Source organism: Asparagus officinalis, chromosome 1 (assembly GCF_001876935.1).
Source record: "Asparagus officinalis chromosome 1, Aspof.V1, whole genome shotgun sequence".
Classification (NCBI taxonomy): Eukaryota; Viridiplantae; Streptophyta; class Magnoliopsida; order Asparagales; family Asparagaceae; genus Asparagus; species Asparagus officinalis.
In genome coordinates, this window is record NC_033794.1 from 129,935,076 (window position 1) to 129,951,357 (window position 16,282).

The 16,282-nt window shown below is 36.7% G+C and overlaps 2 protein-coding genes across 2 annotated transcripts; both read left to right on the top strand.

Annotated features, from left to right (window-relative positions):
• Nucleotides 3,197–4,068, top strand: LOC109849923. Its single transcript, XM_020419841.1, has 2 exons — nucleotides 3,197–3,427; nucleotides 3,498–4,068. The coding sequence occupies exons 1-2, from the start codon at nucleotides 3,346–3,348 to the stop codon at nucleotides 3,608–3,610; spliced, it is 195 nt and encodes a 64-aa protein (XP_020275430.1). The 5' UTR covers nucleotides 3,197–3,345; the 3' UTR covers nucleotides 3,611–4,068.
• On the top strand, nucleotides 9,826–16,276 carry LOC109850007 (probable protein phosphatase 2C 66). Its single transcript, XM_020419935.1, has 5 exons — nucleotides 9,826–10,254; nucleotides 13,766–14,152; nucleotides 14,255–14,372; nucleotides 14,673–14,896; nucleotides 15,761–16,276. The coding sequence occupies exons 1-5, from the start codon at nucleotides 10,084–10,086 to the stop codon at nucleotides 16,262–16,264; spliced, it is 1,404 nt and encodes a 467-aa protein (XP_020275524.1). The 5' UTR covers nucleotides 9,826–10,083; the 3' UTR covers nucleotides 16,265–16,276.

A 16,282-nucleotide genomic window follows, 5' to 3' on the forward strand; every position in this document is an offset into this window, starting at 1 on the left:
GGGGCTGCGGGACGCTGGTGGGTGGTGGGCGCGTTGGTTGTCAGGAGTCGTCTCGATGGAGACGGGCGGGGGATTATCCGCCACGCGGTGACGGCGCCCGCGCCATATTTTTCAGCGCTGGGAACGCTGAGAACTGGGAATGGATGAGCGAGAGTGCGCTGCGTTCATTTGTTGGGTTTTTTTTCGTATGGGTCCCTCGCGTCTTTACTATTTCGATACTATTCTCCAAATGAAGAAATTTTCTAAATAAACTCATTCATATTTTTTTTCTAAATTTAGACCCCCTTGAGTTTTATTTAAAAAAATAAATCATTTTATCTTAATCTAGTTCCTAAATAGTCGGAGTTGTCAAACCCGACTATTTAGGAGGTTGTAAATCCTCAATTATAACCCTAAACCCTAACATTTTATGCACTAAATAGTCGGGGTTGGCAACCCCGATTATTTAGAAACCGGATTAAAACAAAATGAGTCTATTTTTGTAAATAAAACTTAATTGTGTCTATTTTTAGAAAAAGAATTATGAATGAGTTTGTTTGGAAAATTTCTTCTTCTCCAAATCATTGTGATCGCTATTAGGCCCCCAATTTTCATTAAACAGTATTAGAGAGTGCATAATCCATTTCCAATCTAGCATAAAAAAGCCAAGGATCTTGTTTGACCAATGAACAGAATTAGAAATGTGAAGTACGTGCTAACTTGGAGCGTGAGCTGCCATATGGTCTGTTTTTTTTTTTCGGAAGTGACAAAAGAGAGGAGGATTGAAAGGTAAAGCAATTTGAAAAGCCGCACCCACAAAATACTCATTATGTTTTGCACAACTTCCGCTCTTTTGCAACTCATTCACTGCTTCGAGCGCGTTAGGGGTCGTTTGGATCTGTTTTTTGGATGGGTAAAAGGGGCGGAAGCGGTTAAAAATATCAGCTTTTTGGCAACTTTCCCCCTTTTACCCATCCAAAAACCGGAACCAAACGGGGCCTTAGACTCGATCCCAATTTGCCTCGAGCTCCGAATTCCTTGTTACTTCCAAAGCCCTTCGAATAGCCATACCCTCTAACAATTGTGATGAGCCAAACCCTTGTGCTTCTCTTTAAGACCAAGAAAGCATAATTTTCCTCTATAATCTCTCTCAACCACTTCGTAATGTGTCGCAAATTGATTCTCATGACTCCAGGCGGTGGCAGCTTCCAATGATATTTACCAACAACTAGGGGTGGAAATGAACCAAATAATTAATAAATAATTCGGTAATTGTTTGAATAACTATTCGGTCATATTCGATTCGGTAGTTCATTTACCACTAAACGAATATTTTTTAGTATTCGAGTTTACTAATAAATAGAATTTAACCAGATGTATATTCAATTTGTTTGTCTATTAAATATTGGTTTAAAATTTGATCAAATCTTATTATTTGTATTATTTCACATATGATGTCATATTTTTAATCCACTTATTTCTACTTAAGTTTATATACTGATTTTAAGACTTAAATACTCTTAAATATGTTTTCTAAATAAAATATATATACATCATATGTTATAAATGAATATTTTTATTTTAAGAATTTTAATACTATTTGAAAATCAAACTCTTTAGCGGAATACATATACTTTGATATTTGATAAGAATTCGTGAATATTCATGAATATTTATCAAATACCAAATATTCGAGTTCGAATTCGAAAAACTGGATATATGAATATTAGAGTCCGCATTCGAATTCGATAATTTTAAACAAATACAAATATGAACACCTTAGTATTCGATTCGATTCGATCGTTTACCACCCCTACCAACAACCAAGTTAGCGGGCGGCTGTTGGGTTGCCCTCAAAAAAATCATCTGCAAAGTTCAAGGCTTGCTGAGTCACCTATCTCAAACTTTTTCTGCGCTCTCCAACCTTGACATCATTTCCACTCAGCGATATCCTCTGCATAACTGCAAACACCCTCTCGACCTCAAGAGGTTCACTTAATCTGAGCACTTGGTGCGACCAACCACACTAAAACTTTTTCTCAGAATAGCAACTCATATCAATCTACCATCAGGCATCAAAGATAATTGAAAAGTTTTTAATATTTTTTAAAGCCATTATCTATTGTAAAACATATCTAAGGCCAAGTCATGGTCCCTAAATCTTTTTGATATGATATTTCTTCATTTATTTATAGTCCGGTTTACCGCACTATAATTTGGCAATATAACTTCGAAAAAGTTTGTTGAGTACTAAAAAAAGAAGAATTTTTTAACAAAGGCCCTTTTTGAATCTTTATAAGCAAAATCGACCTATTTTTGATATAATTAGCAAAATCGACCTATTTAGCCATGTCATCACGACCGGCCAAAAAGAGGTCGAGTTTGTAAAATAAAAAATTTAAAGTACACGGGGACTACTAGTCCTGTGTATTTAGTGGTACCTAATTACACCCTAATAAACTTTTAATTATTATAATGTATTGTCCGAAGTTTAATTAATTATCATTGGATTAGTCGACACTAATTACATGAGATTACTAGTCTGGCGTATTTTAAAAATTACATTTTGCAAAACCGACCTCTTTTTGGCCGACCATGATGACACGGCTAAAACGAGGTCAATTTTGCTGAGTACATCTAAAAAAGGTCAACTTTGCTAATAAAGTTTCAAAAAACGGTCTTTAAAAAAAAATCCTAAAAAAGGGAGAATTTCATCAACTCTTAGGGGCTGTTTGGTTGTTGTTGGTAAAGTTGTGTATTTATGACACAACTTGGAAAGTTGTTGTCCACCTCATCAATTTCACTTTTATACTTTTCTTTGTTTGTTTTTGATTCCATTGGAATCATAAAACACTTGTTTGGTTTGCAAAATAAAACTTTAATTGTTTGTTTGGAAAGTGTAAAAAGTGGTCCCTACTCAAATGATCATATTGGTTGGAATTATTTTTTATTATTTTTTCCTAACTTTAATGTTAGCTTTCTCCTAAAATCATGTCTTTTTTTCATGAAATCACTTTACAAGCCACATAAGCATATGAAATCACTTTACACTATTTTCACAACTACAAACAAACAATTGAAAGTGATGAACGCTGACATTGGGACCCACTTTTTTACACTTTACATCCTTTTACATGGTAAAAACATACAACCAAACAGCCCCTTATGGGCTTCGGGCTGACCCAAATTGTAAACCAAAACCCAATGGGCCTTACTCCTCGATCCAAACTTCGAACTCCTTTGCCCCTGAGCAAGCTCACGGGTCTCGATCCGGCTCTTCGTCCACTTCGTCGAGGGGGAGAGAGAGAGAGAGCTCGATCGAAAACCTAGGGTTTCAACATTCAAATTCTTGTTCCCTGAACCCCAATGGGTTTGGGAAATAGAGGGGTCGTCGGGGACAAATGGTCACAGAGAATCCTCTGGATCTGTGCTCTTGGAAGCGCCATAAGTAATTTCCCTCCTCTTTTTTCTACTTAATTAACTATATGTTTATTTTTCTTTTTTACTATTTCTTGTAGGTTTGTATTTTGTTGCTGTTGAGAGACATGCGCAGAACAGGCAGCGGATGATGGCTGAAGGATTGAATAGTCTGGATGGAGACGGCGGGCGAAGCGGCGGTGAGGATGTCTGACCTAAAATTTCCTGCTTTGAGCTTGAATTTTCTTGGGTTTTATGCCTTTCACGGAAATTTTGGTGAAACGTTGTTAAGGAATGATGAGTGGAATAAAAAGGTGGGATCTTGTTGACCGGAGCATCTTATGTTGAACTTTCAGAGTTCAACACTGTAATTTGCAGTCAGGCGTGCTACGAAATTGCAAATTTTGGCATTTATGTCAGAACAAGGCGATATTTAAGAGCTTATAGTTGTTTAGTGTTGTCACCTTTGAACCTTTATGAATGTTACTGGACTGGATGCTAAAACTCTGACCTTGGACCTTAATTTGTTGTTCAATTTCAAGGATGCTTAAGGTGTAACCCAGATATATGTACTCAGAAGCTTAAATACAAGTACGATTACATTGTACTTCTATACATTGCATCTCAGATGGAGGAACATAATAGAGAGTGAGTGATGGTGTAGAGATTAAAGCATCTGGGTAGCTGATTGAGAATCATGAGTTTAGTGTAGCTGCATGATGGAGCAAATCCTGATTTTGAGTTTTTGTGCATATTGTCGATGATGATAATTACAAACTTTATAACTGATTGAATTAATAAATATAAGCGGACGCTACAGTTATTAATGTCTCGAAGTTTAGCGTATATTACATGTAATCTTTGAATCTAAGCTTATGAATGTGAAGTACATTTGGGCTGTTGGTGTTGAATTTCCCAGCGTAGGGATGAGCATCAGAAAATGGAGTGTCATCTCAATTCATGGTTCAGAGCTCGTTTAGTGCATGTTAATTTGGGTCTTAAATTTGATGGTACCGGCAGACAATAAACTGAAAATTTAGATTCAATGGACGGTAGATGAGAAGTACGTGCCAGTTGTTGTCATTGATGCATCAAGACTTTGGGAAATATGAAGGATGATGCTTGAGCATGGAGCTCGTTTGAACAATTTTTACATTTGTGCTTAAAGCACGCTCCTTTCTTAAGGTTGTATGTAAATGAGAACAAATCCACGCTATTTCATCAAATTTGGGTTCAATTCATCTACTTACGCATGAACGACGTTGTTAGATATGTGTGCTAAGGTTAGGTTTATACAAGAATCAAAACACCAGCCTTTTGATTCTTGTATAAACCTAACCTTTTTTTTTCCTAAAAAAAAAAAGGTTAGGTTTATACAAGAATCAAAATATCTATAGAGAACTATGGCAGGAAATTGTTGTACCCTGCCACTCCGTGATCGCATGCTGTGGCAAGGCTGGTGTTTTGAAAGTTGCATAAAAGAGTTCTTGATGAAAAGTCCTCAGGGACTTAGTTTCATGGACTACTGCGATATCGGCTTATATGCTGACTATGAATATATTATTGCCTGATAATGAGATTATGATCATATTCCACAGAAAGAGATTAGGTATTGGAATATCCTGATTGCTGGTGATTCTCATAGCGGAGAATGCATGCAGCTCTTTGGTGGGACGAGTTTTGAATGTGTGAAACCTAATGAGTCAGTTAAGTGTTCTAATATTTGCAGAAAGTCCCCAGAAGGCATTTGTGCACAATTATGTGGTTGACATGTATGCTAAATGTAGCATTATCTGTTATGCCCCACTAATCGTCCGACATTGGTTGTATGAAAACATATTGATGTGTTTAAATAGTAAAACTAGGGAGCCAAGTACAAGAACAGTTAACCATTTTTTACGTTGGATTAAGCCAAATAAAGTGTTGCACTCATTGGATCTCAGGGTTTACATCGCGCCAACTTGCTCGTGGGTTGTCGCGCCAACTATGGAACTTGTGCAATTCTGCCGTTGATCAAACCTTTGAACCTGTGGTGAGAGTTAAGGGTTATATCTTTATATTTTGACATGCTTTTTAGGATAGAGCCAGAAAAATCTGCATTGTGCTTCTCTCTAATATTTTCCGCTACGGGTCAGCTGTGAGCTGGTTAGATAGTGAAGTGTTTAATTAAAGATAGTGAAATAGCGAAAGCGGTAGAGTTGGCATGAATAGAGGTGAAGGATAGGTTCATGAATTCTTAATGGGGACTACATTTCACCCTGCATCTACTTGGAACTGTACTAGCATAGATATTTTAGCTTCTTATTTCACACTGAAGTCACAATTCTGTAAGGAGCCTGTGTTTTTCTATGGATTCTAAAACAATGTTAAGAACACAGTATGAAGAATATAATCATTCTTCTAGGCATATGGGATTCTGCAGGTCAAAGCACATGAATGTAACTTTTACGGTAAATTTCATGCCCCCCCCCCAAAAAAAGAAAAAAAAAACCATCATACAAAAAAGCAATTTATCCTTCTAAAAATATCAATCCAAGGATGCTAAGTTCTAATAAATTAATTGAAGGGTGCTAATTGCTACTATTGGTATAGATAAAGGGGGTGTTTTGTGCAATTTACTCTAACTTTTAACCGCTGGGTCTCTTTAGCTGGCTGCGAGTGTATTACTTTGAACTGTTGCAGTAATAGTGGAAAGCTCAAGACCAAACCCTTACTGGTACCCTTAATATTGTTGAAAGTTGCCATAAGGAATTGAATTTGAGGTAATCTGCACGCAGGTGATAAGGTACTCGTGGCTTATACAGAACCTGAGAGAGGCTTTGCTCCTGGTGGGGATCATTCTCAAGTAAAAAAACTTCCCAGTTCTTCGGCAACTATATTTTCCAATTTTCAGTATTTTCTTCTGTCTTGTTAAGATTGGTTGATCTATAAAACAGGGTTCAGCGTAAACAATTTCAGCATTTCTTGTGTCTTCTTCATTCTTTCGTTGCTTAAAATTATGGAAATGTTAAAACATTCAGGAGGAGGTAAAAAATCTGGAGCCATGAAAAACAGTGTGAGCTTATTAAAACATTCAGGGGGAGGTAAAAGATCTGGAGCCGTGAAAAACAGTGTGAGCTTATTAACTTGGAACAGAGCGTCGAAGGAAGTAAATTTTGACAGAAATGGGATCAAAACTGTGTTCTTTTTGTGTCATGGTTAAAAGAGTTTTGTTACGGGGACCCAAAATATATGACTAATAGGGGGACATGTGATGTGTCCCTCTCCTATTATATAATGAAATAGTTAGTTCATTATGCAATAGGAGGGGGATACCTCACATGTCTCCCTGTTGATATTTTGGGTCCTTTGAGAATATTTCTGGTTAAAGTACTGCACCTAGTATTTAATTTGAAAAGCTGTACTGCCAAAACTTTAGCTTATTCCAGAAGCATAAAGTGAGCTGGTGGCATGAACTGATCATTATAAAGAGCCACAAGAGTGGTGCTTGGGAAAAGAGAACCTGACAAGTTTTCGTAGTTTGTTGGTTCTGCTGAGAGCAACAAAAATTTACACTGAAAATTTAGTTCGGAATGATTTTTTATTTTATTTTTTACTAGTTGGGGAATATATTGGAAATCACATCACCATAAGTGAGCACCAGATAACTAGAAAGAATAAAAAATTCCACGTTAGTAGGGGAGTATGTTTGATTATGTTCATGCTGAGCTTTGCTACAGGGATTCAAAATATAGGACTAATATGGGGAACAAGTGATGTGTCATCCTTCTATTGGATAATGAGTTGGTCATCATTAAGATCCAAAATATGGGACCAATAGGGGGGACAAGTGAGGTGTCCCCCTCCTATTGGATAATGAGTTGGTCATCATTAATGATGACCAACTCATTATCCAATAGGAGGGGGACACCTCACTTGTCCCCCCTATTGGTCCCATATTTTGGGTCCCTGTAGCAAAGCTCCAAAGTAAATGATGTGCTTGATATTGATTGTCTTATACAAACTTCAAAAATCAAGTCTTTGGATAAACTAGTTGTGAAATCATACAAAAGAGAGGTTGCCGATATTTGGAGGTTTTTAACTTGCCTTTGTATGGTTTAAGACAGTCTTACAATATTTTTAGATGATGATCACATTAGATGTTTTCACAGTTATTTTATGAATTTATGAATTTATGATTTTACGCAATAAAAGATTGCTTGAGCCTAGTCACACTAAAACTAGTTGTGAAATCAAATTAGATTTCTGCCAAATTCCGACAACCACATAAACAGCATGAATGAAAACCACTTTCTCTTAAAAGAATTAGCAGCGTGTGTACCTTTTATTTCTGCAAAATAAATAAATAAATAAAATTATTGGCATGCTGAACACATAAATTTGGGTACAAACTAATGAGCGCGTTAGCTTTTATGCATAAAAAAGGGCGGGGGCCACCAATAAACTCTAGGGTTAGCCTTTTGAGCTAAACGCTTGATTTAGAAAAGCACTTTCAATCTAGACCCAAATACAAAAGTGAAAGCCTTTCCACCATTTAATAGTCATATTAAAATCTGAAATCTTTTGCGGAGAGAAAAAGAAAATCCTCGCCTTAACTTTTATCTCTAGTATCGAACTATTATAGCAAGGTTCCAAACCCTGCTTATAAAGTCGGAGCCACATCTAGCATCGATTTTAAATCAATACATAAAACTCATTACAAAGTTACTATTTGTACATGTGACGATGCGGTTATCAGCTTCAAATTTAGGGGCTGTTTGGTTAAAAAAATTTCCCTTGAAAGCCTGCCAAAGTGTCACTTTTTTGGCAGGCTTTAAAACAAAAACACCTCTAAAAAAGAAGATTTTGCTTGAAAGCCTGCTAAAAAGTGACACTTTTGGCAGACTTTCAACAATGGCTTTCCCTCAAAAACAGGGAACCAAACAGCCCCTTAGTACGAGTCACGTGTCGCATTCTGCTCTTCACTCTGCTTCTTCACTGTATGATTTTTTTTCCAACTTGAGTTGTTCGCATGATTTTTTTTTTAGTAAAATGGTCATGTATGAGTCCCTAGCATCCTACAAAAATTGTTGTGGTGGTCCAAATTCGTAGCTGGAAGCCTGGAAGTGGCACTGTATACGCTTGAGTGATTTGATGAAGGGGAGAGCTTGAAGACAAGCAACTTTCCAACAAACGGAAGGAAAACAAGGGACATAATCTTCTAATAACATGGAACAAAATCTCATTCATCTACTTCCCCCACGTGTCCAATAATTCATGAATGAATGATCCTATGGGACACTGTGGTCATATTATTTTCTATAGACTAACATCACTGTGAAATTTACCAAATTATATGCACGTTAAATCTCATTTCATGAATTTCAACTATCAACTTTATTAATGTGTCCATGGAAAAGAAAACTTTATTGGTATTTAAAGTTTCGGTTTTTCTATAGAGTGCACATGAGCACTCTATAAGAAAGAAGAGAGATAGAGAGAAATGATTAGTCATGGGCCCCACTGATTTGCATTAATTTCTGTGCATAATTCATTTCTCTCTATCTCTCTCATAGATTGACAGTCTTTCTGCCCAACACCCGAGGCCAAAAACATCAACCAAACGGGCCCTTAAAGTTTCTTGTACTTTCAAAAGGGGATTTCAACTATCAACATTTTACAACCAGAGGCACCTCCTTGATCCTCATCATTTTCATTCACTCCCATGTGGTTTGCTCCAACGGAACCATCCACCGTATATAAACGGCAACTTGACTGATTTAAAAAAAAATGAAAAAAATTAATTTGATACTCTTATTTAGGCTTGATTTCCAAGTAAACCCCCCCTCACTAGAAAAACTCTCCTTAACACCTCAATTTCCCAAGACTTTTACTTCACTTTTATTACTCTGAGAAAATTTGTCTTAAAAGCAATGCTACTGTAGTTTAATATGATTATGTTGCTTTCTACACGGCTTATATACTCCTTTTGTATAATAAAACTGTAGTCTTGTATACTATTTTATAAATCAAGTCTTTTTTCTTCAAGCTTTTATTTCATGCAAATAGACGCGTCAAAAATAGTCATCGTATAAGAAAAATTGCCTTAAAAATAAATTCAGAAAGCGGCAGCTTGTTCTGTATACTATTTGGTATAGCGTATAATGAAAATTTAAAATATATTCTTATCTAGATAATTTAGTTGGTAGAAGGGGTTGAGTAGAAAAAGTAAAATCAAATGAGGGTATAAACAAAATTTATCTCAAGCTAAAAAACAACCTTCGCGTATTTAATTAACTCCTCTCTCTCTCTCTCTCTCTCTCTCTCTCTCTCCTGCAGTTTAATTAAGAGAACAGTTTCAAAACAAACAAATTAAAATATCAAAGAAATTATATTAAAAAAAAAACTAACTGATCTCAAGAATCCAAGAAGGGCCTTCACCTTTTTTAATATCTTTTTTAGAGATAATTACATTAAAATCCACCTGTTTCCATGTCACGCATCACCACCCTTTGATTCTCTCTCTCTCTCTCTCATGAACTGAGCTCAGCTCCAAATTCTCCACCTCTCCATTAATGGGTTCCTGCATATCCTCACATTCTTCCAATTCTGCCCTCAACCCATCCAAAATGTCCTCTTTCTCCTCTAAAACCTTTGCCAGAAATCGAAGAGAGAAGAGAAGAGCAAAGGCTAATAGAGATAAAGGGCATGATGGGTCTTCAGATCGCCGGCCGGCGATCTCCGGCGGCGATGGTGGCGGCGGGGGGGCTCCACCGCGTGCATGGGAGGTTGTTCATGAACGGGGCAAGTGAGGCTGCTTGCCTTTACACCCAGCAAGGGAAGAAGGGGACTAATCAGGATGCAATGCTGGTTTGGGAGGTATTTCGCTCTTCAAAAGTTTGCTATTTTGATTGAACCCAGATGACCCACTTGAGAAAATTTTGTTATTTGTTGGGTTTTATGTGATTTGGCGAGGTTATTTTTTGTGTCTTGGTGGAAAGAAAAGGTTTTTGGTGGAAAGAAGGGTTTATTTTTGAAATTTGGTGATGATAATATCTTGATTATTCAGATTAGCTCTTTAATAAACTAGTGTTAGTTTTTCTTTGTAATGTTATTGGAATTTTCTGTTGATGGTGTTCTGGTGGAAAGGAAGGATAGTAATGATTCTTCAGCGATGTTTTATTGATCAGACACAGAGGACCCTTTTAAGGAAATATTGTCAGCCATGGAGTTTGAAATGATGGAACTACGTTTTGTTTGGTGGGGAAGAAGAGGTTTTTATGGTTTTGACAGTCATGTTATGTAAACCCCTACCGATTTAAGGAAATAGTAGTGTTCGTATGCCCGTAGCAATTAAGTCAAAGGAAGGATCTTTACGCTACAATTTGTTAGGGCCAAACCCAAATACCCCGTCGAGGAGGTAGTGTTGCTTGATGGGGTTGAAGACAATGAATTAATTTAAGCCATCGTTATTACCATCTTAGTTATATTTGTTGATCAGGCAGAGCAGAATGGATATTTGGACGCGTCGGCGTTAATATATATTTGAATACACAGTGAAAGCTTATACACAACTACCTTTTAATGCTGGTTATCATAATATGGATCTCTGTTAATGGTCGTTTCATGGGAAACAATGGACTGTAAAGGCTTGATCATGTGGTTTTTTCCGTTTGACTCAAATAACCTCCTTTGAGATAGTGTTGTCCATCGAAGTTGGAATGCTAGAACCGGTTTAAGCCTCTTACCTAACCATTGCAGATAGCTTTGGTCGTTGGTTGTTGCTTGCCTCCTTTACCAGTCATCTGTTTGGAACGTGAGATTTGGTATTGCTATTTGGAGAAAACTCTAATGCTGTGAGTACTTATAGAGCTCACCGGAGCTATTTCTTTAATTTAGTAGCAGTGATGCTTTTACACTTTGACCAATTCTTGGGTTATTTTGCTTTGAAAGATAGGATTTCGTTCTAATTTCTGAAACTTATTAGTTTACTGATTTATGGAGGTATGAATTTATTGTGGTTGAAGTGCATACATAATTCCGGCTTCTGTATGTATAATATCTCTGATTTATCTTTTATTGTGATCCATGTTGCCCATCTTTATCATATTAAATGTTGCATGATATGTTTTAGTTTCTTCATGTTCAATATATTCTTCAGACTAATTATATTCGGAGTGTAATGGATCATGCTAGATAGTTACATTTTTAAGTGGAAAGACGTGTTTTGGTTTCTTTTCTTTCACTTCATTTAGCCAGTTTGTTTGCATAAAGAATTTATTTGATTTCTGATTATTTATTCTGTTGTAGAAAAGAAGTTACAAATCACTGGATACTGATCAGTGTAATGAATATGCATGGACATGACTCTTCTCTATATATGTTAGGAACAGAAAACATCTGAAGTTGGCAACATGCTTTCTTTCTAAAATTGTATGTCACGGCGTTAAGCTATAATATTTTACTGTAATCTAAATAGATGTGCACTTATTACATCTTTGTGGCCCTCCCCTTTGCTATGACTAGTACCACATCTTCTCCATGGATATTTAGCTTCTATATAACCAATCTCGAAATAGCAAGTCACCCTATTTAGTATTTAGTTAGTAATTACATTGTAGTCTCATCAACTAAGATTAATTACACACAACATTTATACCACTCATACAAATAATGACTTCAATTGTGCCCAGGTGGCGAATATGCTTTGTGTTTAAGGTAGTCACCCATTTTCAACCACCAACACCATTGTGATAGGTGAAATTGTTATATCTTTGTGGCCCTCTCCTTTGCTATGAATACCACATCTTCTCCATGGATATTTAGCTTCTATAGAACCAATCTCCAAATAGCAAGTCACCCTATTTAGTATTTAGTTAGTAATTACATTGTAGTCTCATCAACTAAGATTAATTACACACAACATTTATACCACTCATACAAATAATGACTTCAATTGTGCCAAGGTGGTGAATATGCTTTGTGTTTAAGGTAGTCACCCATTTTCAACCACCACCACCACCACCACCACCACCGTGATAGGTGAAATCATTACGTGATTAACTCATGCCTCACAGCTGATAGAGATTTCATAGAGTAATGGGAACCTTTTGTAAGGAGTGTCTCGCATCCTTTTGGTTAAGTGTGGGTTTGGTTTGGAAAAAGACATAAGGTGGGATTCAGTCCCACATTAGAAAGGGAGTGAGATGGATATATGATTAAATATTCTTGGATTCATGACTCAAATAGGATTAATCCTTTTGAGTCAATTGAGCCTAGGCAGATTAGCCTAGTCTATATCTGACAGTGAGCCTTTCCAATCCTAACACTTTTGCAGTACCATACAGTTTTTAATGACAGCAATAAGCATAGTCCACAGAAAAGAAAATGTACATGTAAAACCTGACAAAATTTCAGATGCTTGGTAAAACTCTTAATGGTAAAAAGAAAAGAAGACCATATAATTTCAAGCACATTGAGCCAGGAGGTAGGAACAAGTCCAGACAAGGAAAGAAAAGGGGACAACAATAAACATGGTCCAAAAGAAGAATATGTACATGCAAAACCCGACAAAACTTCAGATGCTTGGTAAAAATAGTAATCATAAGAATAAAAGAATACCATATAAATTTCAAGCACATTGAGCCAGGAGCTACAGACATGGAGAACCAAGGGGTTGAGGATAGTTTTGATAAGTTTTAACATAATTGATATTGGAAACTCATGGCAGCTAAATATTTATTTGTGTATTTTTTGTAAATCTACACTCAAGCTATGTTTCACAAACTTGTGTATTGATACAGGTACATACATGGAGACAAACACAGAACATGGAAAATTTGTAGAAGGTAGATAGTGGTTCACAAATATTATATATAATACCGTATTTAAAATATACATGAAGTGACATGTAACAAGGTCTTCAAAATTACAGACTATAAAATTCAAAACTGTATGACAATATGATGCACTAGAAAAACGATAAAGGCAGCAGCACTAACATTTGTTGCAAAGCTTCTTTTTTTTTTTACTTAGCTATCAGGTAAGTAGGTAGAAATCTTAACCAGTTATCTCAGTCCAAATGCAAATATCTGTTCCCCTGTATCTTAAGCCCGAACTATCAAAGTTTAGGTTGAACAACAATATATTGTTCAAGTCCATGGCATGTGTCCATGAAATATTGGTCTCCCACTTGCAGGCCTGACATGGGTAAGGAAGCCATTAAAAAGTCTCTTTATAGCTCATATGGCTTAATATTAATGTACTGTATATTTTTGTCACCGTTGATAATTCTTTTCTTGTTTTATTTCTTTCTGTTTTTTATAGGAATACTTTTCTTTTATTTTCTTTTCTTTTGCCTCAAAGAAAAATACGATGGCTGTGGTTGCAGAATTTTGCATCAAGAAATGACACTATCTTTTGTGGAGTATTTGACGGGCATGGTCCTTTTGGTCATATGGTGGCTAGAAAAGTTCGAGATTCTCTTCCTCTCAAATTGTATACCGAATGGACAGGTAATATTAGTAGTCAAAACAGCCCTCGCCAAAATGGTTTTGATCCTTCGAATATGGATTCTGAAGAGGTAGCATCTACTAGCATTGATGACGAGTGGGGAAAGTCTGTGGAAGTTGATACGAATGAGAAACCACCTGAGATGTATCTGACAATAAAACAGTCTTTTCTTAAGGCCTTCAAGTTAATGGATAAAGAATTGAAACTTCACCCGACAATTGATTGTTTTTGCAGCGGGTCTACTGCTGTTACTATAATAAAGCAGGTGACATTTTGTAACATTTTTTCCTCTAATGCTGTTTCTACCACAGTTCAAAATCTTCCATATTGCAGACTGCTATAATTTTGTTACTTGCTGATCATCCAGGGAGAAGATCTTGTAATTGGAAACATTGGAGATTCACGGGCAATTTTGGGCACACGAGATACAGATAACAGCTTGGTTGCTGTTCAGTTGACTGTGGATTTGAAGCCAAATCTTCCACGTATGCTGCTTTCTGTTCCTATCCCTGGAATGCATCTCTTTGTCAATTAAGCTATATCTAGTTTGCTATTCTGTAAGCCTCCTAAGGTCTCATAGCAATATAGCTTATCCGTAACTGCAGGCACATTGGAAATCTGTACATTTTCTTCAAATTATGAGGTTTTAGCCAAAACATTTTACTACCATTTATAGAAAGCCAAATTGGCAGCACAATCTTCCTTTTTGGTAACTTTTTACGATTTCATAAGATTCATGGCTATATTTTAAGTCTAAACTTTTGATAATGACTTCCTTGGTTTAGGAGAAGCTGCCAGAATCCAGCAATGCAATGGAAGAGTTTTTGCCTTGCAAGATGAGCCTGAGGTGGCACGCGTTTGGTTGCCAAACAATGACTCGCCTGGCTTGGCTATGGCTAGAGCATTCGGAGACTTCTGCTTGAAAGATTATGGTTTAATTTCGGTTCCTGATATCTCCTATCGCCGGCTTACAGAGAAGGATGAATTTATAGTTCTTGCCACTGATGGGGTATCTTCTTCTCTTGATAGATTCAGCTAATAACATAAAGAAAATCTTTAGCTTGTTTCAGCTAGGTAACTTTTTAATCAGCTTATTTCATTGTTACTGTGGCCATTAGCTTTATGGGTTGTTATGATGTTTTTCATGAAAGTTGAGGATTTACGACGCATGGAAAATGTACACCCATGTTTTCACCTTCCCTTTGAGTTTTTCTTTTGTTTGGTTTCGATTCCATTAGATTTCTGACAGAACTTTCACTTTCCAAGCAAAATCCTCTCCTTTTGGCTGGATTTTGATTTGAGGAGTAATGAGTGGCACATCAACATTTTCATGAACGGAAGGGAGAAAGGTTGAGAAAGTTACACATGGAGCCCACAACTATCCAACTTTTCTTTGCAAAACACATGCAACCAAACAGGTCCTAAGTCTATGCATGTTGCATGTGAGAGAGGACCGAGGGATCTATTTGCATTTGATTATCCTATAGCTTTCTCTACGTGTGTGCAAAACTGTCATGTGTCGGATGTAAGACATGTACGAAGCTCCCCCCACCTCAAAAGTATTTATAGAGATTGATATGTGAATGACAACTTAGGAATAATATTTATGATTTAGCTATACATATGTTTAAAAAGCATGTGTATTTCTTGCAATGTCCTTGTGAATGAACTTTGGATGGTTATCGTTTCTGACACCCTGTAAGCCATGTTGGAGTGTAATTGGTAATTAATGTCTAGGTATAGTTTGGTCTGTCTAAATATTGTAGCTCATTTAATAATAAGTAATGACGTATTGTAATATTTTTTTCTCTGTTATGCCATATTTTGCAGCAACAATTCTAAATTTGATAACAACAGAATTATATCTGTACAGATTTGGGACGCCCTCTCCAACAAAGAAGTTGTCGAGATTATTGCTTCAGCACCAACTCGTGGGACTGCTGCGAGAGCTCTCGTCGATTGTGCAGTCCGTTCTTGGCGTCTTAAATTCCCGACGTCAAAAATTGATGACTGCGCTGCAGTCTGTTTGTTCTTAGAACCCCCAAAAAATGACTGCAATTCTTTAGGCTCGACGAGTCAAAGTGAAACCATAAAGGATGATGTTCATGAATATGCCACGAGCAAGACACAGAACTCTTCACTAGTAGATTCATATACTGGTCTTGATACCGATGAGATTGTACCGGTACCTGATGATCCAAAACAGGATAAGTTGCAAGAGAGGTCCAAGTCTACAAGGAGTCTAGCAGATTGCATATCAACCTCAGAGGACGATGAATGGTCAGCTTTAGAGGGGGTTACAAGGGTAAATTCTCTTCTAAATCTTCCTCGGTTCTTGTCTAGTGACAAAAAATCCACTCGTAGGAAATGGTTGTGATAAGTCACAAATGGCCAG